Source organism: Fundulus heteroclitus, chromosome 19, assembly GCF_011125445.2.
Source record: "Fundulus heteroclitus isolate FHET01 chromosome 19, MU-UCD_Fhet_4.1, whole genome shotgun sequence".
Lineage (NCBI taxonomy): Eukaryota > Metazoa > Chordata > Actinopteri > Cyprinodontiformes > Fundulidae > Fundulus > Fundulus heteroclitus.
In genome coordinates this window covers 24,484,017-24,507,700 of record NC_046379.1, presented here as the reverse complement: position 1 = coordinate 24,507,700, position 23,684 = coordinate 24,484,017, and the positions used below count along the sequence as shown (strand labels likewise).

The window sequence follows — 23,684 nt, the reverse complement described above, 5'->3', positions numbered from 1 at the left end:
ATACACACAAAAACAACAAAATAACACCAAACTAAAGACGACACACCAAACCTTTCTCAAGAGCACAAGATCTGGGCTGAATGAATAAAGATAAATCATTTACACCACAATAAGCAACACTTTATAAACATATTTTGGACATCCTCTGGATTTAATTTGAATTGTTGGGGGGAAAAAATATCCTTTCCGACTTTCAGAATGACCAATAATTTAAACGCTCGGTGTGAAAAAACAAACCAACATAAAAGGATTACAATGATCGCTCTTACCTTGTTCCAACTTTATGATCTTCACAGCAGCGAGCTCTCCTGTTTGAATATTTCGAGCCTGAAAACACAAACAATCAAAGTTAGGAGCAGATCAACAAAGGAAAGAAAACCCAGAAACCTTCTGTTGACATTGGTGCTTTAGAGTCACGTGGCATTGAAATTAAAACCCTGATACTGACAGATAACGCTTTGGCCAAGACTCCCTTAATGCCACATTTTATATACGTTACTGGTACATATATGACACACATTCGTCCCCATTTCCAGACATTATGGAGCAAATGCTGACAGATGATACATTGTGGTGACCCGTAACAGGATCAGAGGAAAGAAGGATTATAGACCAAATGTTTCCTTGCAGCAGCAGATTAATCAATTCAGATAAAAATCGCTGCTAAAGCTCCAAATATGATATCGGGGAAAAGTGGAATGTAATAAAAAAAAAAGGGAATTTACACAGGATGAAAGATGTTTTCACAGGTTATAAATAATAATAACTAAAACCTAAAGGGCCAATACAACAGGTAAAACAGATACAATCTAAAATCTTTAAATAACGTGAATCTGTCACATAGCAAAACATTAAAACCAATAAGCGTATTTCGCACAAACCGTTTGCTTCTTTAAAGAGAGTGTGATGAAAACATTGTGCACACTGAAACCTCGGTTTCACCATCATCCACATTTAGCACCGCCACATTTCTCAAGCCGTGCCTCAACAGCTGCTCATCTCCTCCATAACTTTTTAAAAAAAAAAATATTTGTGACTTTCTAAAGCAAAACAACTTTTAAAGAAAAGGCCTCAGCAGACGTGCAGCAGTGCGCGGCTATTCAAGCGGCTTAAAGCTTCATGTGCTGCATCTCAAATGAGCTTCGCGTAAGTCGGTTGTGAAGCTGCAGATTGGAATGAATTTCTGATTCAGCTCTCGTGTAGAAAAAGTAATTTTTCTACTTTTTGTTTGGTCTGGGGCAATGGGGGGGGGGGGGCACACTACTCATCCCGACAGCCACTCATCCCTTGTGAAATTTCTGTGTCAAAGCAGGATGCGCCGTCTTCCAAATCCAGGTCAAGACGGGAGGCGCCCTAATCCGAGAGACGAAGCTGCGGGACGAGCAGCTAAATCAGCCGTAAACCACAAACCCGGCCAGTCCGGCTAACTTTCATCACTGCAGTTCAACTAGCAACCGTCAACACAGGAAACAGGCTGGTTCTCGGCACTTTGAAGCACCGAGCCACACAAAGCAAAGCAACTCTCTGCCACCACTACCAAATGCATAAAAAAAATGTAAATGAAGAAAATAATTATCTTGGTTATGCATCGCTCTGAGCCGTGTCTGCACAGCTATCAGACAGTTTTTCACTCGCCTGCAACCTTGCCATAGTTCTGCTTTAAAGCGTGTGCTTTTAGTAACGTCGCACTTGTTTGTAACCTGTGTTTCATTTTACACTTCCTAAAGTACAAGTAACCAACTTGAAAAAAAAAAAAACGAAGCAGGAAAGGAGAAGTTTTGAAATTATTGTTCACGTAAGAGATGCAGCTGACGAGACAGTTTTAAGAACCTGTAATGTCTACTGACTGATGGACGGAGGAGGAGGAAGAGGAGGAAGAGGAGGAAGAGGAGGAGGTGTAACAGATGTCTGAGGAGACGAACTTCAACACTAAACTAAGCCTTGTGCCAGACTGAAGAAAAACAAACGTTACCCTGGTTTCTCCACAGGCTACAAGAAATTACAATCAGCAACTCATTTCTTAGACAGCTAATTTATTTCATTATGACGTTAATAAAGAGTTTGCAGTTAAATGTAACTTTCAAACTCTAAACATAACTAAACCAGAACCATTTAAGACTAACTGGTTCCTTATTGGACATCCAATGCTTTATTGCCTTTATAATTTAGATTTTTTTCCCGGCATCATTAGCTTCCTTTTGTTTTCCAAAGCAACATGACACCGAAAACGCTGGCCAAAAGGGTTTTTAACATATCTGATTTGTTTTTAGCTATAATGTCAATGTGTCTAGAAACACATCAAGGTACTTCAGAACTAAATCCACTGACAAGACACTATGTGAGGATAGAAGAGACAGAAATAAGCCATTAAACCTTTGTGTCACTAAGTTTTTTTTTTTGTTTTGTCTTTTTAGGAAAAACCCAGATCCTAAACTTACCCTGCAAAGCAGCTTGTCTGTTAATATAAGATGGAAAAAGAAAAAGTGTAGGTGATAAAGTGGTCGGTCAGCAAACAAAGCTAGCCAACCGTGAGAACGTTTAGCTAATCATGAAGAGAAAAGATCTGGCCGAGAGATCCAAGCTGTTAACCAGGGATGGGCAATGATAGAGAATGATTTAAATAGCGTATGAACGCAAATATTTAGTGAGAGCAATTTGCTTGGAGGCAGTCTGCTAAAGTGCAACTAATCTGACCACAGGTAGGTGGGTGTAGGGCTAAAACAAGCCCTCAGATGATTCAAATCGAGAAATACGGCTTGATGCTTTATGTCACATTACTGCATGCTGTTTAGCAGTCCTGGTTTTCACACGGTCACATGGCTTATCATGGGCCAGTTAATGCAGTAGCACCATATGCTTCTGTTTACGCTGCGTCAGATGAAACAAGAATGGGGAAAATGAGAGGGAAAAAAAATCCAAAATGCCTGAAGTCTGACATGATATCAAACAAAAGGAATGTTAGTCAGCAAACCGAGTTAATTTAGCACAATGGCGCGTTGTCTGCAGTTGCTTCGCCGACAGGTGCCATCAGCAGTGGACAAAACCCGTTATTAATATTAATATTGGACCAACAGCCAGATGTAGATCCTTATGCACAAATTGCTGTAGGGACATAAGGTAAAAGAATGCCAAGAGCTGTAAAAATGCACACCTCCCTCAGAAGAAACAGCCTCGTGGCTCCGAGCTAGTTTCATGCCCACAATTTTAACAATCTACCAGAGGAAATTAAGTCCTATTTTAACCAGGAGGAATCGTTTCTAGTAAAGGACTCGTGTGTTGGTGAGCTTCCACACTTTTACTTCAGATTATCTAGGAGCTCATCCATTTAATGCCAAAGAAATATTTTAGAAAGAAGATTATCAACCTGTTGCACTCAGGCAAAATAAAATAAAATTACTGCAGGTTTATAATTATACATCCTCTACAGGCCTGCTGGAAACTCCTCCACCATGTGAAAAATAAATAGAAGCTTTAAAATGAATGCTGCAGACATCCTGACGTCTCATCTCTGGATAAAGTATGCGAGACCAAGGTGACAGTTTAGTTTTTTTTTTTTTTAATGGAAAGAAAATGTCTCGGAAAACCTTCTAAATGAATCACTAGACTGGCTGTGGATGATGGGATGGGCTATGCACATGCTTGTAAGGAGGCACAGCTCTGACGCAGGAAGGGGGCATTACCCATACCGCATATTTAAGTAGGGGAGCTTCAAGGGAACATTCTGGGAACTTCTGCATAGCACATGCATACACCCTTTTTTTTGACAGATGGATGGTTGCTGAAATATTCAATAGCTTTCTAAAGCTTCCTCCCTTGGTGGCACTAATGCTCCAAATTGCTTTCCAACCACCAGAGCTTTTCCAGCCAGGCGGCTCAGCACATCTGCAGAAAAAACAACCACTACCAGTCAGAGATCCTGCACCTGTTCTCATTTCAGCTGAAATTGGAAGGGACGACAAAGTAAGGATACTTTGTGGAAAGTTAAGCCACACCTTTACTGCCACAACATGTACCTACCCACCCACACTGATCCATAGGCTGGAGAAAAATGACAGTAAGGAAATAATGTGACTTGCAGCTGCATGTGCTTTATTTACTACCCTGGTCCCTCAGAAACGTTGATTAAACGGTAGGAATGGTAAGTAGAATACATTACCGCAAGTTTCCATTCATAACGTATGGAAAAAACATTTCCTATCAGAGAGTATTAAACTGCTTTCATTCATAATATATGCAAATAAAGCACGTTTAAAAAGAGCTACTGAAACAAACGTGATCATGCTCCTGTTTCCACATTTAAGTGCTGACAGCATTAGAAGCTGTTTTATTGGTCTCTTGCTGCTTTTAAGCATCCCCATCAATTTAAAGTGTGTAGAAAATATTCTACGCTGAGAGAACCTGGGTTTCCTAAAACTGCTCTGTGTAAGGCAGCCCAAACAGGGACATTTTTTTTTTATTAGGAGGTGTTTCCACTGTCATTTCAGCTCTGAACACACCCTTGGTGAAACGCGTGTTTAGACAGGGGCTGGATCATATTTCGGCCCGCTGCAGCCGTCCGCCTGTGAGCCGGGTGAATACCAGGCGCTACATTCCACCCGTGGCCTGTCTGGGGGTGGGGGCTGGCCGGAGAAGCTTTGTATGGAGAGAGGCCATGGCTGTACTTCCACCTCTGGATTATGCTCAGTTTGTTAGTGACAGATAAGCAAAAGCAACCCCAAAACAAAACAAAAGAAATAACCAGGGGGAAAACTGATGCCTTCAGAATGTTAAATGGAGCAATATAATTTTTTTATTTTATTTAAACTTTACTTATACATGTATTCTGATTGAGAGCCAAGATCTCATTTTCTAGAGAGACTTGTCTGATAAAACAAAACAACCAAAAACATAATATCTCAGTTTAGATTGCTGGTAATACGTTTTAAAAGGTAAAGAGGATGTTTTAATCTTGCCTGTTTTGTTTTACGTTGATATTTAGACGGTCAGTTCCTGAAAGTCTGATTCAGTTTTAGTTTTCAGGAAATAAGCACTGATCCATTAAAACCCCGTGGTTGAAAAAGGTCAAGCAGGTAAAGACAATTGTTTTTGCTTTATTTAGCGTAATCATTTTCTCACCTCGGGTGATTTTATAATGTGTGATTGCTGAGTGTCATGACAACTTGTGTGTGAAAAGGGTTTTACAATCCATTAGCACAATGCATGTCTTACAGTAACCAGTAAACACGTGGGGGAAATATCCTGGCTGTCCGTTTAAACTCGACCAGACTTAACATTGAAGTTGCACTGGTCCACATGTGCAGCTGTCACAGTTACACAGATACACCAAAACCATGAGCTGCAGACTACTTTGGTGGACTTTATGCCATCGCTTGTCCTTTGAAATATCTAACCTCATGTAAAAGAAAAAAGTCAGTGATTAAAGTGTAGCTATATATATAGGTAACACTCTACCTTAGGCCTGGGCAATATATTGAGATTTTTTTTAAAGAGATATAACACTATATCGTTTATATCAAGATGCTCTATGTTGCAATTATAATTATATTTTATGTATTCCAGTAGGTTATTTCTCAGCTGTTCCTCATATTTATCTACAGCTGTTTGTTTAAAAATGTGCCTGTGAGACATCTGGGATAAAGCTTTGATTCAGAGATGCCTTTTTATCATTACTTTATGAAAACATATCGAGATGAATATCGTATATCGAGATTCAGCCTAAACATACGTAGATATTATCTTTGGTCCATATCGTCCAGCCTTACTCTTCCTATATGTAGTGGTATTCTTCAGAGGTTACGCTCCTCTAGGACAGAAACTGGCTGCCAGCATTGGCTGAACACCATCAGTTCTTCACTTTGTAAATATCTAAATCGAATAAAGGGTGACTGCTTAAGAAAATGTAGTTGTGATTTTGAAAATAAAGAGACAGAGTACAATAGGAAAACATTTGCAACATAATAATAATGTTGCATGGCCCAGTGACCTGTGTGAACATATGCAATAGTTTAAAAAAAAAAAAAGGTATGGTTTCTACCATTTGAAGTCCAATAAACAGATAATCTGTAAACTAAATGTGGCGCTACCCATCGCTGGTAAAGAACATTGATTAAACATTTCAATTGGCCGACTACAGAGCACAAATGGCTACCTGAGCAGATTAAGCACAATGTAGCCTATTACTCCTCCAAAATGGCAAACAAAAAGTACAACATTCTGCAAAATAAGCAATTTCTTAACAACAAACCAACCAAGCCATGAATCAGACAATTATCATGAAGCATTCGTGATTATTTTTTCCCAGGACATCTACAGATGCTGGGCTTGGGTGAAAACGAGAACCAAATGTGGCTGTCACATGTTCTCATGACTTAGCAAACAAACACCAGACAGCTTATGGTTGGATTAGTCCTGAGGCAGGCTGATCAAACTGTAACCCCGGCTCCTGTGACAGACTGGGGGGGGACAGGTAAACAAAGAGCCTACCTTGTAGACGTCTCCGTATGTCCCGCTTCCCACCCTCTGGATGAGCTCGAAGTCGTGTTGGGGGTTCTTCCTCTGAATTTCGCCGCAAGGCCGGGGAAGGAAATCCATGGCAGCTTAAAACCGAGGGATCCTTTACATTTAGAGGGCTCGTTGGCTGGACGCGGTGTGGGTGGGTGGTTGACACACAAGACAGTCTCGACCAGCGCTATTCAGACGGCGCTTCCCTGGGATCCATAGCCTGGCGCAAGGACAGAAAGTTTAGGAAAGTGTTATAAAAAGGGATAAATCGGTGCCTTTAATCCCAATAAGAGTTGTCGTCTCAGGGGAAAAACAGGGGGTTATGAAACAGGTCTTACGTTCCGTTCTTAAGGCGAAATTTATCCTTGTTAGCAACGCAACACTTTTAGTACATCAGAGCAGGCGAATAATCGCTTCTAGCTCGAAGTTGTTCGTTTTTGTTACAAAGTCACGCTTATAAGCATTACTTTGCGCTACTTTAAACAGGAAAGCAGCGGTCTTTCCAGCAAATAGCCGGAGCCTGCCAAGGGGCTTAGCGACAGGGCAACCCAGCTAATGCTAGCTAGCACGCAGACCAGAACTTAGACCCCCCCGCCTCGCCTCTAACTTCAAACTGGGCTTACCTTTTCCAACGCAAACAAACCAAACGCGCTCGCCTTGCATTTTAAACCCCCTCCGACTCTTTAGTTGCGCTGCGGCGTCGAATAAATAGTTGAAAAAAAGTTGAAACGTTGCTCCTTTGTTGTCGAGGAAACTTCAGTCGGCTGCAGCTCGCGCCGTCTCCGTCAGAGCAGCGCAGACGTTGCGGTGCGCTTCGGTTCCCCCAGAAATCTCAGCCGCAGCTTTGCCCGCTGGCAGGTCATTTCCCTCCGTCGGCTTTAAAGCAGCTTCGACATTGTTGTGAGTTCGTGGAGTCTTGCGTCACACCGCGGAAACAATAGATTTGTTTGTAATTTCTTAGAATTTAGTGAGAGAAAACGCTCCCGTCAACAGCAACAGTGTGCTGCTAATCCGCGCAGTCGATGGTTACTGTACTCTCTCGTGGTGCGTTCAGGGTACCGTGGGCAAAAAATCACACTGACGGTGTGTTGTTTGTTCTTCACCTTACAACCGCTATCCAGACATTAAAACCTGCTGTTTTTTCCTATTAGTTAGTCGCCTGAATATTATCTAATTCAGACTGAACATACAAACAAACTGAAAATAATAAAACAAAAAATTATACTTATACTTAACATTTTACTTTACAGTTATTTTCTTACTGAAAAATACTCTAGAAAGCTTGCCGTCTTAATTTAAAAATGTTTTTCTAGAACTTTGTTAACAATCCAAATACTTATCTAGGCTTAGCAATTCCGGTAAGGTAACTTCGGAAAAATGTGCGTAGTGTGTGTCTCTAAAGGTGCCATGTTTTCCAACCTTGTGAACGCTTATGCTGGCTCTGGGTAAATTCGCCCCTTCGCAAATTTGTACAGTACACGCATTTCGCACTCACATTTTGCCATTTTGTACATTTCCAACTCCATTTAGAACCCACAAACACAGCATTTTGTAAACATGTACTGAAACCACTGCACACCACGTTATATGTTATGAAAGTACAGAAATGACAACTAAAATCTAAATTGATTTTGGAGGCAAATGTAGCCATAACGATTCTTAAAACATATGGTTTATATTTATTGTAATTATTGGTTGAAGACTTTCTATATATTTTTTTCTTCAACCAATAATTAAAATAAATATAAACCATATGTTTTGGAGAATTGTTATGACTACCTCTTCCTGCTGGATTACTTTTCAACGATCGTTTGTCACAGCAAGTCTGAAACATCCTTTAAAAGGGCATAAGTCGTATAAGTCGCTTCGAATGGGCATGTGCCAGAAACGAAGAAATGGACGAAATTGCGAAATCAGAAGCTACCTCTTTCCGTGGCCTGTTACATAAAAGTTCCATAATGTGTCTGAAGGCAGCATGGCTCCCAACCTTTGTCCAACATTGCCACCTACCGACACAAGCATGAATTGCAGGGCATTTTCCCGACAGCGACAAAAAGGATTGCTCACCGCTGCAAAGCACATAGCCAGTAGATCTTTTTTCTATAATCGAGGGGTTTTGATACTATATACGCACTGTATATGCATTGCACATCGTTAACTTGGCTCCATTCAGCACCCGGGGATGGGACAACAGACAGCAGCGCCCTCTGGCGACGCGACCCGTGTATCGCGCCGTGAATAAAAGCACCATCATCCTCCTGCAACAGGAACGTCGTTGTGCTGGAGATAAGGGCATCCTCCCAGCTCCCATACGCTCATGACTATCGACTAGGGTCGCTCATTTACGCTTCAAGCCGGGGGATATAAGGACCGCATTATGGTGAAACACCGTCCAGAGAGAGACAGCTGGGGTGAGTGTACGTCCAAAAAAAAAAAAGTCATATTTCACACAAAGGGTGGAAACGATGCAGCGCTCGGGTTTGTTACATGCTCGGCTTGTTTTCGTTTCGGAACATTGAGACCAATGCTGAGCAGCCTGTCTCTGCATCTAATGTCTGCGCTGTTGATACGGAGGAAAACGCCGCGCCGCAGTTGGAGCCCCGCATGCATAAAGACACACTGTTCATTTGAATGGATCCTATCATTTAGATAGGTAAATGCGGTGATTGGCTTGTAGAAAAGGCCTTGCTGGGTCAGCTCGGGCCTCTAAAGGCCCCAGAATCGTTTGATTCACGGTGTTTACTGTTTCATTTTTATTTTTTAAAGCCCAGTGATGTCGTTGTGGACAAATGTGTGTAATCCTGCATCAAAAAACTGTGACAGTGCTCTGTAGCCAAACCAGCCTGTTAAGGGACAGCCTAGTGGGAGAGGCCTGGGTTATAAACGAAGGGAGGGAGAGCTGAAAAGCTGCTGCTGTCTGCTAGCAGAGAGTTGATCTGGCCTGACCCACTTAAAGCATCTTCTGACGTCTTTTGGCTGTTTTAGGGTCAGAGGCAGAAACGGTGTGATCAGGAGGCTTGTGCACTGGCAGACCAAACCAAACCCGAGAAAAGAAACGAAAACACTGGTTGATGCCTTGTTCAATTATTGACGGTGTATTCGTGTTGTCCCGTGTTAATCTTTAAACACAACCCAAAGTGCTGCCCGCTACTTCTTACCTGTTACTTGAGCCGTAGGAGAGTTATGGCCAGGCTTACATTTCGAGTCACTTCCCGGAAGGCAAAGTCACATCATCCCTAGACGTGCAGACCGGATCGCTGTGGGGGGCATAGCTGCAGTGCCTTGCAATAACGTTCACTCCCCTTTAACCTCTTTCACATTTCGCCGTGTTACTACCACAAATATCGATGTATTTTTTTTGGGGCGTATTTAACATGAGAGACCAACAAAACTTGGTGCATATTCGTAAAATTCTGAAAAATGCGGCGTGTATTTGCACTGCGCTCCCTTTGCTCTGATGGAAATAAATAAAATCCGCTTAAACTAGTTGCCTTTAAGAGGGTCCACCGGTGTGGGATTTAACCCCAGAGTAAATGCAGCTGATCTCTGAAGGCCTCAGAGGTTTGTTAGAGCAGCGGCCCTCAAGCTGGGGTCCCCGGACCCCCTGGGGGTCCGCGAACCACGGGTTGGGGGTCCTTGAAATGCATGTCAACGGGCCTGAGGAGGCAATGTGTCGGGGTTGAGCTGAGTAACACAATGGACAAATATTTAACTCCGGCCACAACATCAAGTATGACATCAGTTACATCGAGTTTAGCTTTATCGAGAATCTAATTTCCACCAAATTTCTAATATTAGGTTTATATATATATATATATATATATATATATATATATATATATATATATATATATATATATATATATATATATATATATATATATATATATATATATATATATATATTTAAAAAAACATACACAATTCCTAATTTATTTAACAGTACAACAGGCTGTTTAAAAATACTATCAGCTTGAGGAATCTAAAGGGGTCCTTGGAAATTTTTTTACCGCTACTAAAGGGTCCCTGGCCATGAAAAGTTTGAGAACCCCTGTGTTAGAGAACGTCAGAGAACAAACAGCACCTTGAAGACCAAGGAACAGGCGGGCAGCCCAGGGAGAAAGTTGTGTAGAGGTATAAAGCAGGGTCAGGTTACGGAGCAACATCTGAAGCTACAGCGGAACCGTTCAGCTCAAAGTCTACTCGCTGGTTTAGAATGGCCTAGTCAAAGTCTAGATCTTAGTGCAATTCACAATCTCCGGCATGTACTTTTCAGAAAGAAAGGAAGAAGAAGGAAAATCCTTGTCATTGCAATCGTGCGTTTCGTTCGTTTTTAACAGCACCGGGGATCAATCTGGGGCTAAGGGTTTTGTGTGGGGTTCAACCCGAGTACTTGCAGCCTTCGCAGAGCACAATATGCACCGCCCCAATGACTAGGCCACCACGCCCTACTTTACAGGCACTTTTCATCCAAGCTGACGGCGCTTTAACAGTTTTACAAAAGAAGAATGGGCTAACCGTTTCCAGTCTTTAGATCAGTTTTTTAAATAACTATCACAATGATGCACTAACCCGTGTCCCATTAAAATCCCAGTAAAATAGACTGAAGGCTTGGGGACAAACTACGGAAAGGTTCAGGAGGTGCGGGCGGCGTTGCAAGGCGCTGCTTGTAGCTTCCACGCTGCATGAAACGGCGATGACTGGAAACACTCAGAGCTGCTGCTGGGAAACCTTCCAGCCCATGTGATCTCGCTGAGCGCCGGCAGATTGGACGGACACAGTGGACTGAGTCAGTGTAATGTAATGAATCTCATTGCTAGCAAAAGGAGGTTTCTCTTTCCTGCCCGCTCTCTTAATGGACCGTTAAGTTTGCCCGTCATAACTGTGAAGGCCTCCGGGCTCTAGCAACGCTTCCAGGTGCTCTTGTCACGGAGGCTCTGTGAGCTCACCCCGTGCGTTTCCCCCCCACCCGCCCTGAGGATCTCCGATTTGTCCTTTCAGGGTCTCTGAATGACAAAAATGTCTACGAGTGGAGCTCAGAGGAAGAGGAGCCGGACGGACGAGCCCGGCCCATCCAGGTGCTGCTGGTCAAAGACGACCACACCTTCGAGCTGGACGAGGCGGCGCTGAGCCGCATCCTGCTGTCCGAGGAGGTCAGGGACCGCGAGGTGGTGGCCATCTCCGTGGCGGGGGCTTTCCGCAAGGGCAAGTCCTTCCTCATGGACTTCATGCTGCGTTACATGTACAACCACGTAAGTGTCTGTGGGTGTGTGACGTCCTTACAAACCCAGTCATTAAAAACGCATTCTGGCCCGTCGGTATATGGATTTAACAAATCATCTAAGCGTGTTCGCTCATTGGTTGGCAGCAACACAGGGGGCTGTGCCACCCTGTGACACAGTGTCCTTCCAGCATATTCTCAGGGTGCAAACATCGATTTTGAGTTTTATATGACAGATCAACAGAAATCAGTGCATAATTGTGACGAGGAAGAAAATAGATGCCTTTGTTTTTTTTGTTTTTGTTTTGTTTTTCATATAAAAACCTGAAAATGTTAACTGCACGTGTATTTGCCTTTAACAACACACATAACCCTAACGCACCCTCGTCACAGCGCAGCACGGTGGTGGAAGCGGCATGGTGTGCTGTGTAACGTAGTGAGGTCAAGGTTAACAAAAAAAAGCTAAACAGAAAAACAAGAATAAAATTAATAATCTAATTTACAAACTCATTTACATAATGAAATGATCTGCAAAAATAAACCATGTAATACAAGATAACTCAACAAGTTACTTTAAAGAAAAACAAATAAAGCAATCCTCAAAAGAAAAGCCTCTAATTGGTAGAACCCAGCAAGGCAATCAGTGACATCATCCAGACATTTAAGCAGGAAGTACTGGGCCGGCCCCACCCATACTCCTGCCCTGCTGCAGATCTACAAGGGACAAACAGTGGTGAGTAAAAAGGAAAACAAATATGAATATATAAGTTCAACCAATAATCCAGAAGTAGTAGCTTTAACCTAAACATATAAATAGATGTAAACTGCAACATAATGCTAACACAAACAAAGCCGGGATAGTAAGTGAAGCAACGTTGCAAACTAATGTTTAAATTTAAGCATTATGACCAGAAAGTAAATGAGTCAGAAATAAGAATAAGGGACAAGTGGTAAACACAAACTGAACCACTTTGTCACACGCTGATACCTTCCTTCAACAGGGGCAGAGATGCTGCTCAGAGTGGATGGAAAAGATGTTAGCTGAAAACCTGACAAGCTAAACACTTTCCAGATTTCACTTTACGAACAAACACCCCCCGGTGCCTTGTTTCATTTTTCTGCCTCGTCACAATCTGGCACCACTTTGCATTGGTCTATCACAAAAGATCCCAATAAATCCACACCTGTGATTGGAATCTGTGATGTGACAATATGTAGAAAAGTTCATGCATGTTAATACTTTTTTCCGCCACACTTTGAAAGGTGCGACTTGTCATTTTTTTGGTCTGGATATTGTGCTTTTAGGGTATATTCCCTATTTGTAGTCTCACCAGGTGTATGGTGGCGCTCTTTTCCGCAGTGTAGTTTGTTTAGTTCTTTATTTTAGCGGCACACGGGTCGTTTTGCTTGCACTCCTTTGTGATAAAGCAGCCTGCCGGTATGTAACCCTCACATTGTGACGTTCTGTTGCTCAGGCGTCCGAACACTGGCTCGGAGACGCAAGCGAGCCTCTGACCGGCTTCTCCTGGAGGGGGGGCTCGGAGAGGGAAACCACTGGCATCCAAATCTGGAGCGAGGTCTTTCTGGTGGACAAACCAGATGGAAGAAAGGTCAGAGGGATTGTTTTTTTTGGGGGGTAGTTATCACAAACAGTGATAACTACAATCTGCACAAAACCATTAAAATACATGCATTTGTAATACATTAGCATAATGTCTATTGTTTTAATTTGAGTGCGTGACTTTGGTGGTAAAGTCATAAGTTGAAGGGACACCTGATTAATAAACTTTCTGTCGCCCTGGGGTGTTATTATAACAGGACACAGAGGCCTGTCTCTTCTAACCGCGAGGCTGGAAGGGGACCTGTGTTTATCTTGCCAATTAGCAGGATGATAGGGGAGATAAAAAAAACAAATGAGCTGCAGCTCAGAGTGGGGTCTTTATGTCAACAATTCTCCGTAACACCCGTCAGACACCATCATAGACGCTGACGGTTGTTGGGCAGTGATGCATTCCTGCCCTGCCATCATGTGTTGAGCTTACTAAACTCTGCTGGGACTTTAAGCATTCATTACCCTGGTAGCCTAGTTAGAGTGAATGCTGACGTCTTGACCGTGAGCTACTTGACTTTCGCTAACGTGAAAATGGGGCATCGCTGGGTGTTGCTATGCTTATGTTTAGCAATGATCCAAAACACAAGGCCAACAGAACACGTACTGTATTACCAGGAGTATTAGATCGCTCCTCCAAATCCCTGACTCCATGTGCTCTAACTACTTACACGGCCACAGGTGTACACTGCAAAAAGGGAACTAAAAGTAGGTAAAACCCTCTTGAAATTAGTGTATTTCTCATTGATTTGAGCTGGTAAATCAGACTATTTGCCAACGGAATAGGATTTTCGCACTTAAAATAAGAACAATTCTCGTTCCATTGGCAAATAGTCTTCTTTTGCTGTTCAAATCAAGGAAAAATGCACTAATTTCAAGAAAAATTTACTTGCTTTTAATTCCCTTTTATGCAGTGTATAACATCCAGTACCTACGTTACAGAGTGTGTGACGGCACATGCTGAGGTGAGCGGTGAGTGGAAGTTACCCACTGTATGCCAGACCTCCAGACCTCACGTGGGTTTCACATTAGCTCCATGGCCGTACATCTCAGTTGTGTTAAAGCACGCCACCGGCGGACTCTGGAGCAGTGGAGATCAATTCTCTGGACAGATGATTCCTGCCTCCCTGTCAGGCAAGCCAGTGGCTAAGTCTGGGCGTGGTAGTTGCGCTGAGAATGGCACTTTTTAAATGATGCATCGTGTCAAGTGTGAAGGATAACGGCGTTTATTTATTTTTTCGGAGGTTGAGCTCGGACACTTAATTCCCTCAACGCTGCAGCATCCAAAGACCTTTGCAACACCTGCATGGTCCTCACGCTGCGGAAGACGTTTGAAGATGGCCCGTTCAGCTCCAACATGTCCGCCCCTCCGCGCACAAAGCAGAGTCCATAAAGATGGCTGACCAGCTTGACTTTCCAGCACATAGTCCTGACCTCAGGATTAGATCGAACACCTTTGGAGATGAGTTGCAGCGGAGACGGCGAACCAGGCCTGGTGGTCCGGCATTAGTGTCTGACCTCACAAATGCTGGTCAGATATCAGACCCTAACCGTATCACCAACACCTCTAACCCTTCCCAGGAGAGGTCAAGCTGCTGTGGCTGCAAAGGGTGGGCCGACGATACGTCAAAGCATCCCGGTCAGTACTTTCGGCAGTCTGCCGTAGAATTGTTCACAAAGTCGTCTCAGTCCCCAGACCTGAGTTGTATAGAAAACCCGTTGGGTGAGCTGAAGAGTTGCATCCTGGGAGACCCAGAAGTCTGGATGATCTAGGGAGATTTAGCAGAAATACATGATCAAAGATTCCTCTCTGGAGGACAGCAGGAGAACCAATAATTGCGCCGTTAGGTGATTCTTAACTTAGGGAAGGTATCTCCTGCCAAACAAATGCACTCAAACATTTGATTTTTCTAATGGTTCCAATATGAGATTTTCCAACTACAGTAAAAGATGGATTTACTTGAAGGCTTTCTTCCACATGTTGATGCCGATGACTGAGGTGAGCGTAGAGTAGACTAACAGGTGGGTTTCTCCTCGTCTCCGGTGACGCAGGTCGCCGTGTTGCTGATGGACACGCAGGGCACATTCGACAGCCAATCCACGCTGAGGGATTCAGCCACCGTGTTCGCCCTGAGCACCATGATCAGCTCCATGCAGGTACAACAGTCTCACCCCCACCGAGCACTTCTGAGCGCCCTGGGCTCAGAGGCTATAACAGCGCTGGAAGAAGCAGCCGAACAAGATGAACTGAAAAAAATAAAAAATAAAAACACAAATCTCATCCTGTTTTTTTTTCTCGCTTGTTCTGACACAACAACTTTTTAAATGTTCTCAGCTTGTCAACACTGTAAGGAAAACTGTCTCTTCCAGGTTTACAATATATCACAGAATGTACAAGAGGATGATCTCCAGCACTTGCAGGTAAAACAATAACTGCTGGAAAATGACAAAATCCTGATGGCATGTCATCATTCTAAAAAAAAGCACTGCTGAAATTGAGCATGAGCTGGATTTGGCATCTAATCTCGAGCTTTATTGCTAACCCATGGTGTGATGCTGAATCAAAGTATTTCAGATCACAACTGATGACGTCATTGTTGTTTCAGCTCTTCACTGAGTATGGCAGACTAGCGATGGAGGAGACGTTCCTCAAACCTTTCCAGGTATGGCCCGTGCTTCTGTGTCACTATTTCCCAACTAAATGCAAACAATTGAAAACAAATTTGCAATAAATGAAACTGTTTTAAATATTGACAGTTTTTGTTTAGTTCCAAACAATAATTTAGGTGCTGCCTGTTAGGATGAAGTTGAAAGTAACCGGCCATTTATAAATGTTGACCTAATGCTGCATGACGGTGCGCTTTCTGTCCTAGTCCCTGATTTTCCTGGTTCGAGACTGGAGTTTTCCGTACGAGTTTCCATACGGACAGGAGGGCGGCATGAAGTTTCTTGAGAAGAGACTGAAGGTCAGTCATCTCTGATTTCACTGAAGCGTCTAACGCTGCTGGATCACTTTCTTCCTCACAAACCTGCAGGTGCATGTCAATAAATTATTGGAATATCATCAAAATGGTCATTTATTTACAGAGGGGATATTTACTTTTGCTAATCCTGCTGATTGATTAAAAAAACTCAGACTGAAAATTGGCTTCTTCTTCAGGAATAGGCTTCGTTTCACTTTTAAGTCGAAGAAGAGACTGGTAGCTGCAACGTTTTTACCCATTCTGGACTATGGTGACCTAATCTATATTAATGCCCCAGATCAAGTTTTAAAAATGTTAGACTCAATTTACCATGCCTCTCTACGATTTATCACAAATTGTAAGCCTCGCACACACCACTGTGAACTTTATGTACGTGTGGGCTGGCCAGCATTAGAGACTCGTAGACTCACTCACTGGTATATGATCATTTATAAGGGTATTCTGCGTCTGCTCCCCTCATACCTCTGTGAGTACATTCAACCAAGAGCAGCTGGACTGTATTCTCTACGTTCTCAGGAGTCTCTGCTTCTGTCTGTGCCTAGTATCCGCACCGAAGCTGGAAAGACAGCTTTTCAGTACTCTGCCCCCACAGCGTGGAACAATCTTCAGAAAGACTGGAAGTTGAAGGATTTGATTCCGATCGGACATTTTAAACGATTGCTCAAAAGTTTGGAAATGAGATCTATGGTTTGTAACTGTTTTACGAAATTCTAATTTAGACAGATGTTATTGTAAACTGTAATATAATTTGTAATATAATCTTTTGCCGCTATCTTGGCCAGGACTCCCTTGAAAAAGAGATTGTTAATCTCAATGGGACTTTTCCTGGTTAGATAAAGGAATAATAATAATAATAATAATGATAATGATTATGGCATACAGCTAATTAAAAGAACAATTTCATGACAGAAATATCATGTTATGGTATTGTTATTGCCTATATAATCAGGATGAACACTGCTGACTTTACTGCTGTTCAACAGATGGTCATTGACACCCTCCACATGGAGGGTATGCACTGCTAAAGAAGCTGTGCCTTCAGAGTCCTGCATCCAATCGTTTTAATAGAAATGTAACCGACTGCATAGACCTGTCCAGGACAAGAGCTACGAGAGTAAAGTTTGCATTTCGCTTGATTTGGAAATCCAGGTCCTAGAGTCTGGAGGAAGGGTGAAGAGGCCTAGAGTCCAAGCTGCTCCAAGTCAGTAGCGATTTGGGGTGCCGTGTCATTCTTGTTGGGTTGGTCCATTGGGTTTCAAGTGTAAAGTCAGCGCAGGCGTCCATCGGGACATCTCAGAGCACCGTGTGCTTTCCTCTGCTGACAGGCATTATGGAGACGCTGATTTGACCGCCTGCTTTGATGAGCAGCACATCGCTGTGATGGATTGACCCGCAAGGCTTTAGTGAGCCTAACCCATAAACACCGTAGTAGATATGAAAGATCAGGGTACACTAGAGCCAACGATGCAGACGCGCTTAAGGTCACTGTTAAAACAATCGGGGCTTCCTGAACACCTCAGCAGAACCACTGATGGCCTCCATGCTACGCCGCACTGATGCAGTAATTCACTAATAAGGATCCCAGACCGCTGCGACAGACTGGCGACCTGTCCAGGGTGTACCCCGCCTCTGGGCCATTGATAGGTGGAGATAGACACCAGTACCCCTCGTGACCCCATGAGGGATTAAGTGGGTCAGAAAATGGAATATATCCCAGCCCGCACGCTGAGAACATATAACATACAGTCCATGGACATACTGCTTTAATAGGCTCAGTTTTCTTTATAATGAATCCTTTTAATTCAATTATGTTTAGGTTTTCTTAGAAACAGAATTTCAGGTTTTCAGTAGCTATGAGCCAAAAGTTTCTAAATGAATAGCATTATTCTCTTGAAATGCATCCGCCCGTGTGGAATTAATCTATTTAATGAGAAGCGAATCGAACACCCGAAATAAATGATCTTTTCAGTGATATTTCAATTTGCTGAGATGAGCTTGTCGCCGGGGTTTGTCTGATTGTATTCAGTCCCGCTCAATTTCTGTGGCGCCAAGTCGCAATTGAATAGAACCGGAACCGTGTGCTCCTGCTGCAGATCTCGGAGAACCAGCACGAAGAGCTTCAGAACGTGCGCAAGCACATCCACTCCTGCTTCACCAACATCTCCTGCTTCCTGATGCCTCACCCCGGCCTCAAGGTGGCCACCAACCCGAACTTTGACGGAAGGATTAAAGGTATCTTCTCTCTGCCAGCGGCACGTCGCAGAAAAGGGTGGCCATAGATGTTTGTGTTGGTCACTGTGGCAAAAAGTGGCTAGGAATGCTTGGAAGTTGTGTGTACATCACATTTTGTCGCTAGGAGAGTCATAAGCATGTAAAAAAGGGCAGAAAACTAATGTGGCAGGGAGGAATAAAAGCTGTGCTTAAAGATGGGTGTGATCTAGGGCCCAAATATTTAACTAGGAGGCCCACCTTATTGTGACACTGCACTGCAAAAATAGAACTAAAAATAAGTCAAATTTTCTTGAAATGAATGTATTTGCCCTTGATTTGATCAAATAAATAAGATTATTTGCCAATGGAATGAGATTTTTGCACTTAAAATAGGAAAAATTCTTCTCCATCATCTTATTTTAGGGGTAGAAATACTCATTCCATTGGCAAATAATCTCATTTACCTGCTCAAATCAAGGGCAAATACATTCATTTCAAGACAATTTTACTTATTTTTAGTTCTCTTTTTGCAGTGTGAATGTACTTTTAGCTTAGGGTCCACTATGTCTGTTGGTATCAAGTTCTTTTAATTTAAAGGTTGTGTTAGTTTTACATCAGATGGAACCAGAGGCACGACTGCACCAGCTACAGCCTTTCAGGCAGCTGGACAACTTTTTAAAAACCAGATTTAAGCAAAGCGGCACCACGCACATCTAATAACCTTTAGATAATATGTAAGAATGATAGTACAGGCATCTCTGCTTCTTGATTCTGCAGAAGTTTTTTTTTCCTGGGAAACTGATAAAAGAAAGCTAATTACTTCATCAGCAAATATCTGCTTTAAAATCCCTACCAAGCAAACTCCCAGATTGTTGCACAAGCTGTTTGTTCTCATTTAGAGATCGATGGGGAGTTCATAAACAACCTGAAGATCCTGATCCCCTGGATCCTCAGTCCTCGGAACATCGACGTGAAGGAGATCAACGGCAGCAAGATCACCTGCAGAGGCCTGCTGGAGTACTTTAAGGTCAGAACTGAACCGCCAGAACCAAACACCACAGGCGTGTGTTTCAAAATGAACGTTTCTGCTTTCATTATGAAAATATCTGTATTCTGTGCTTCAGGCATACATTAAAATATACCAGGGGGAAGAGTTGCCACATCCTAAGTCAATGCTGCAGGTACGTTTAAAGACACTGGTTTGTCATTATTTCAGTGTTTAGTCCCGTTTTTTTCCCCCTCTGGAATAATTGCTTTGCGCCGCGTCTCATGCTTCAACGTGTGGACTGTGCTTTCTCTTCAGGCCACAGCGGAGGCCAATAATTTAGCAGCCGTCGCAGCTGCCAAGGATCTGTACAACAAAAAAATGGAGGAGGTCGGTTGAAAAGTCGATGCTACGCGTCCGCTTGCACTTTTTTCCTTTCACGCCGACCCCTCTCCTCTCGGTCCCCCAGGTCTGCGGAGGCGACCGGCCCTTCCTGGCCCCCAGCGAGCTGCAGAGCCGACACGCCACCATCAGGGAGGAGGCCCTGCAGCTCTTCCGCGGCGTCAAGAAGATGGGTGGCGAGGAGTTCAGCCGCCGCTACCTGCAGCAGCTGGAGGGCGAGATCGACGAGGTGTTCGTCCAGTACATCAAGCACAACGACTCCAAGAACATTTTCCACGCCGCCCGCACGCCGGCCACGCTCTTCGTGGTCATCTTCGTCATGTACGTGGCGGCGGGGATCACGGGCTTTGTGGGCGTGGACATCATCGCCAGCCTGTGCAACATGATCCTGGGCCTGGCGCTGATCACCCTCTGCACCTGGGCCTACATCCGATACTCCGGGGAGTACAGGGAACTGGGCGCCGTCATCGACCAGGTGGCTGGGGCACTTTGGGACCAGGTAAATGGCTTAACTGAGCCCAGACCTCTAAATGTATTTATCATTAAGACAGTCACAATCAAAATATATTTGCATGTCCATTTAGATCCCCGTTGTCTCATGAGAGAAGTGTTCCCATTTCATACTGCATTTTGGCAGCCCTGTTTGTCGTACTTTGCTTAGGAATTAAATAAATATTCTGTGCAAAAAAGCAAAACCCTCAGTGAGAACACATCATATGTCCACTAGGTGGGGACAGATTCTACACAGTGTTCCTACGGTATGATCATGTAAAAATGTTAGGCTTTTCCACACTGAACTTTACAGGAAGCAGGGTTGATATAGGAAACCTCATACAGGAAGGAAGGAAGGAAGGAAGGAAGGAAGGAAGGAAGGAAGGAAGGAAGGAAGGATAGGATTCACAGAAAAAGGGAAGGGAGAAAAGGCACAAGAAAGGATAGAAACGGATGAAGTGAAAGCGAAGGAAGAAATCAGGCAAAAAGGACACAAGAATGGGAAGAATGACACAAGGAAGATGACAAAGGAAGGGATCAAGGAAGAAGGGAAGGAAGAGCACAAGGAAAGTGAGAAAGAAAAGACACAAGAACCGAAGAAAGGAAAGATAAAAGTGTTGCGCAGGTGTAAGGAGGAATGACCGACGGGAAGTCAGTAATGAAGGGTACAAGGAAGAAAAGAAAGGAAGTGCACAGGGAAGGAATGAAAAAAATTAACTGGAGGAAGGAAGGAAGGAAGGGAACAAGGATTAAGGAAGGGAGCAAAATAGACAGGTAGGAAGCAACGAATGTATGGCAGGAGGAAGGAAGGAAGCAGAAAGCATTTAATCAATGACAAAGGGAATAAGGTCTGGGAAATAAAAATATCATTATTTTCAGATCCAGCTGCCAAAATGCCTCCAAAACCTATGACCACATTAATCCCGTCTTTGTTGCTGTTGATGAATGTGTGTTTCAGCACGTATCCATTTTACATTCTTTGTACTTATTTCATTGAATGCTTCTGCAGGGGAGCACAAATGAGGTGGGTATTACGAAGAGCCAGGTGAGCCAAAGCATCTGCTTGCCAAACAGTGTCTCCTGTTTGTGTGTGTGTGCTTATTTTCTTTAAGTGTAATTTAGTGTAGTTTATCAAGTCCTTCCTTGTTGCTCCAAAAATAACATGCCTTGCCTTGTGCAGTTCTGCGCCCCTATGCCGCGGCCGGTGTCGGCTTTTCCACTGTGTGCCGATACCAAGCTGGGTGGCGTCTCTTCTCTTTATCTTGGTGGAGGCAGGTTTTTCTGGGGGGGGGGGGGACAAAAGGGAAAAGGATGCACAGTTTGGACATATTTTACATGTAATAATAGAAATCTGACATGCATTTGTATTCAGCACCTCAGAAACTGCTAAGTAAAATCCATGCATGCTATTCTCAGATTAAAACACGGTGTTTGCAGCATTATGCTGTGGGGATTTCTTTAGATACAAGGCATATTTGGAAGAAAATCAGTTTGCAGGCTGGAAAACCTGCAGAGGAGGTTCATCTTCCAGCAGATAAAAAAACAAACAGCCTGGGCTGCATGGCAAAGAACATGTTCTTGTTGGAATGGTCCAGACCTAAATCTAATTAAGAACACATGGCAGGACTTTAATGAAAAAAATAAAAAATCAATGTCTGCAGGCCCTTTTGCTCCTTTTTTGCTAATTATTTTGCAAGGACCGAGCAAAAAAAAAAAAAAAAAAAAAAAAAGATGTGCAAAGCTGGTAGACATAGATCAAAAGATCTGCGTTGACGCTCTGCTTTTCAGAATCAGCGGATCATTTTCCTTCTGCTTCGGTGTTATCCATTACTTTGTGACGGCCAGTCATGCAAAAGACATAAATGAAAATGGAACCAAAACTGTTTAGGATTCTGCCTGTAAGAGGACGAGATGTTAAAAGTAGTGTTGCGCCGATGCCATTTTTTTGCCCTGATACCTGGCTGTGCAGTATCGGCCGATACCATACCATACCGATACCATTACTTTGAAATTGATGTGTGTGTATATATGAAGAACAGCATACTACTTGGATGTAAAATAATTGCTATCACGGCTTTGTCAAGCTGCTACCTTATTAAAGCAGGAAAAAGACTAATACAAAGTGAATCCAGTAGAACTAGTGAGTGTCGGGAGAGAGAAGGCTGCATTCAAGTGACATACAAACATCAAAATGGTATCTGTGACCTATTTGTTGGTACTCGCCGATACCGATACCACCATTTTAGTGCGGTATCGGCACCCCGGCCGATACTGGTATCGGTATCGGTGCAACACTAGTTAAAAGGTTAAAAGGGGGCGAGAGATGTTGCGCAGGGCAACGCATGTAGCATCTCGACACCTGCTCCGCACTACGACTCGGCGTGCATGAAGCCTGTGCAGGATGCTTGCTCTGCTTTCTTTAGCTGCCTTGGGCCTCTGCAGAGCCGAGGAGGACCGGAAAAGCGTTGCTTCTTGTTTCTCTAACTCACTCAAGTTAAGCGTGGCCGTAGATAGATATTTCTGTCCGTGCCGCTCGCTCTCCTGTTCCTCTTCCTCCTGTGACGTCGGTTGTGTCTGAATTAACCCGGCGTGTCCTGACCCATCCTGTCCTTCCTCACCCAGGCTCTGTACAAGCTGTACAATGTAGCGGCCAACCACCGGCACCTGTACCACCACGCTTTCCCCGGGGCCCACGCGGACGCCGCCGCCCAGGAGCGGGACAAGAAGAAGGACTGATGACAACACTGCAGGGACTTTTCTGGGTTTTTTTTTTTTTTTTGGTTTTTTTTGGGAGGGGGAGGGAAGGAGAGGGGGGACGTCCTCACCCGTCGGGCACTACTCTATTCTGGTGATGGCTGCTGCTGCAGCCAGCGAACCCAGACACTTACTTTAATTGCTTATATTGAACTTTAGAACGTTTCCTGCATCAGAAATGTCCGAGCGCCGCCTCGGCGTGGGGGGTCTGCTGTCGAAGCGTGGGCTCCAGTGTACCATCGTCGTTCACCTGTCGTCTCCACAGACGCACTCCGCCGGAGGAGACCTCCGAGCGTCCGGCCTGCAGTCTGCTGTTTATTTCACGTCACACTGATTTCTCCGTCATTTAACGCGGGCAATGCTTTACCTACAGAGTATTGCCGAGTTTGTGAAATAACCACTTGTGACAAGCGTTCTGTTCTTTAGGGTTTTCGTGCTGTTTATATATATATATATATATATATATATATATATATATATATATATATATATATATATATATATATATATATATATATATATATA

The 23,684-nt window shown here is 43.5% G+C and overlaps 2 protein-coding genes across 10 annotated transcripts in view; one reads left to right on the top strand and one right to left on the bottom strand.

Moving 5' to 3' along the window:
• map4k5 (mitogen-activated protein kinase kinase kinase kinase 5) overlaps window positions 1-7,548 on the bottom strand; it is a 44,306-nt gene extending 36,758 nt beyond the window's left edge. For 4 of the 7 annotated variants that reach the window (XM_021321353.2, XM_036150427.1, XM_012872231.2 and 1 more), the window contains exons 1-3: window positions 7,125-7,547; window positions 6,484-6,721; window positions 270-327 (exon numbers count right to left, since the gene is read on the bottom strand). In XM_021321353.2, the coding sequence (XP_021177028.2) occupies window positions 270-327; window positions 6,484-6,591 (166 nt within the window). In that variant the 5' untranslated portion in view covers window positions 6,592-6,721; window positions 7,125-7,547. Of the gene's footprint in view, window positions 1-269; window positions 328-6,483; window positions 6,722-7,124 lie in introns of all 7 variants that reach the window. The other 3 variants (XM_036150424.1, XM_036150425.1, XM_036150426.1) reach the window with 1 other exon arrangement.
• A 1,164-nt stretch (window positions 7,549-8,712) lies between these two features.
• Window positions 8,713-23,684, top strand: atl1 (atlastin GTPase 1). Of its 3 annotated transcripts, none has more exons than XM_012872251.3 (14): window positions 8,713-8,912; window positions 11,503-11,753; window positions 13,198-13,332; window positions 15,384-15,488; window positions 15,702-15,752; window positions 15,938-15,994; window positions 16,205-16,297; window positions 18,409-18,547; window positions 19,426-19,553; window positions 19,651-19,707; window positions 19,830-19,901; window positions 19,981-20,412; window positions 21,415-21,429; window positions 23,028-23,684. In XM_012872251.3, the coding sequence occupies exons 1-14, from the start codon at window positions 8,879-8,881 to the stop codon at window positions 23,139-23,141; spliced, it is 1,683 nt and encodes a 560-aa protein (XP_012727705.2). In that variant the 5' UTR covers window positions 8,713-8,878; the 3' UTR covers window positions 23,142-23,684. The 3 variants fall into 3 exon arrangements, with proteins under 3 accessions (XP_012727705.2, XP_012727704.2, XP_012727706.2); XM_012872250.3 differs by having other exon boundaries at window positions 21,415-21,450; XM_012872252.3 differs by lacking the exon at window positions 21,415-21,429.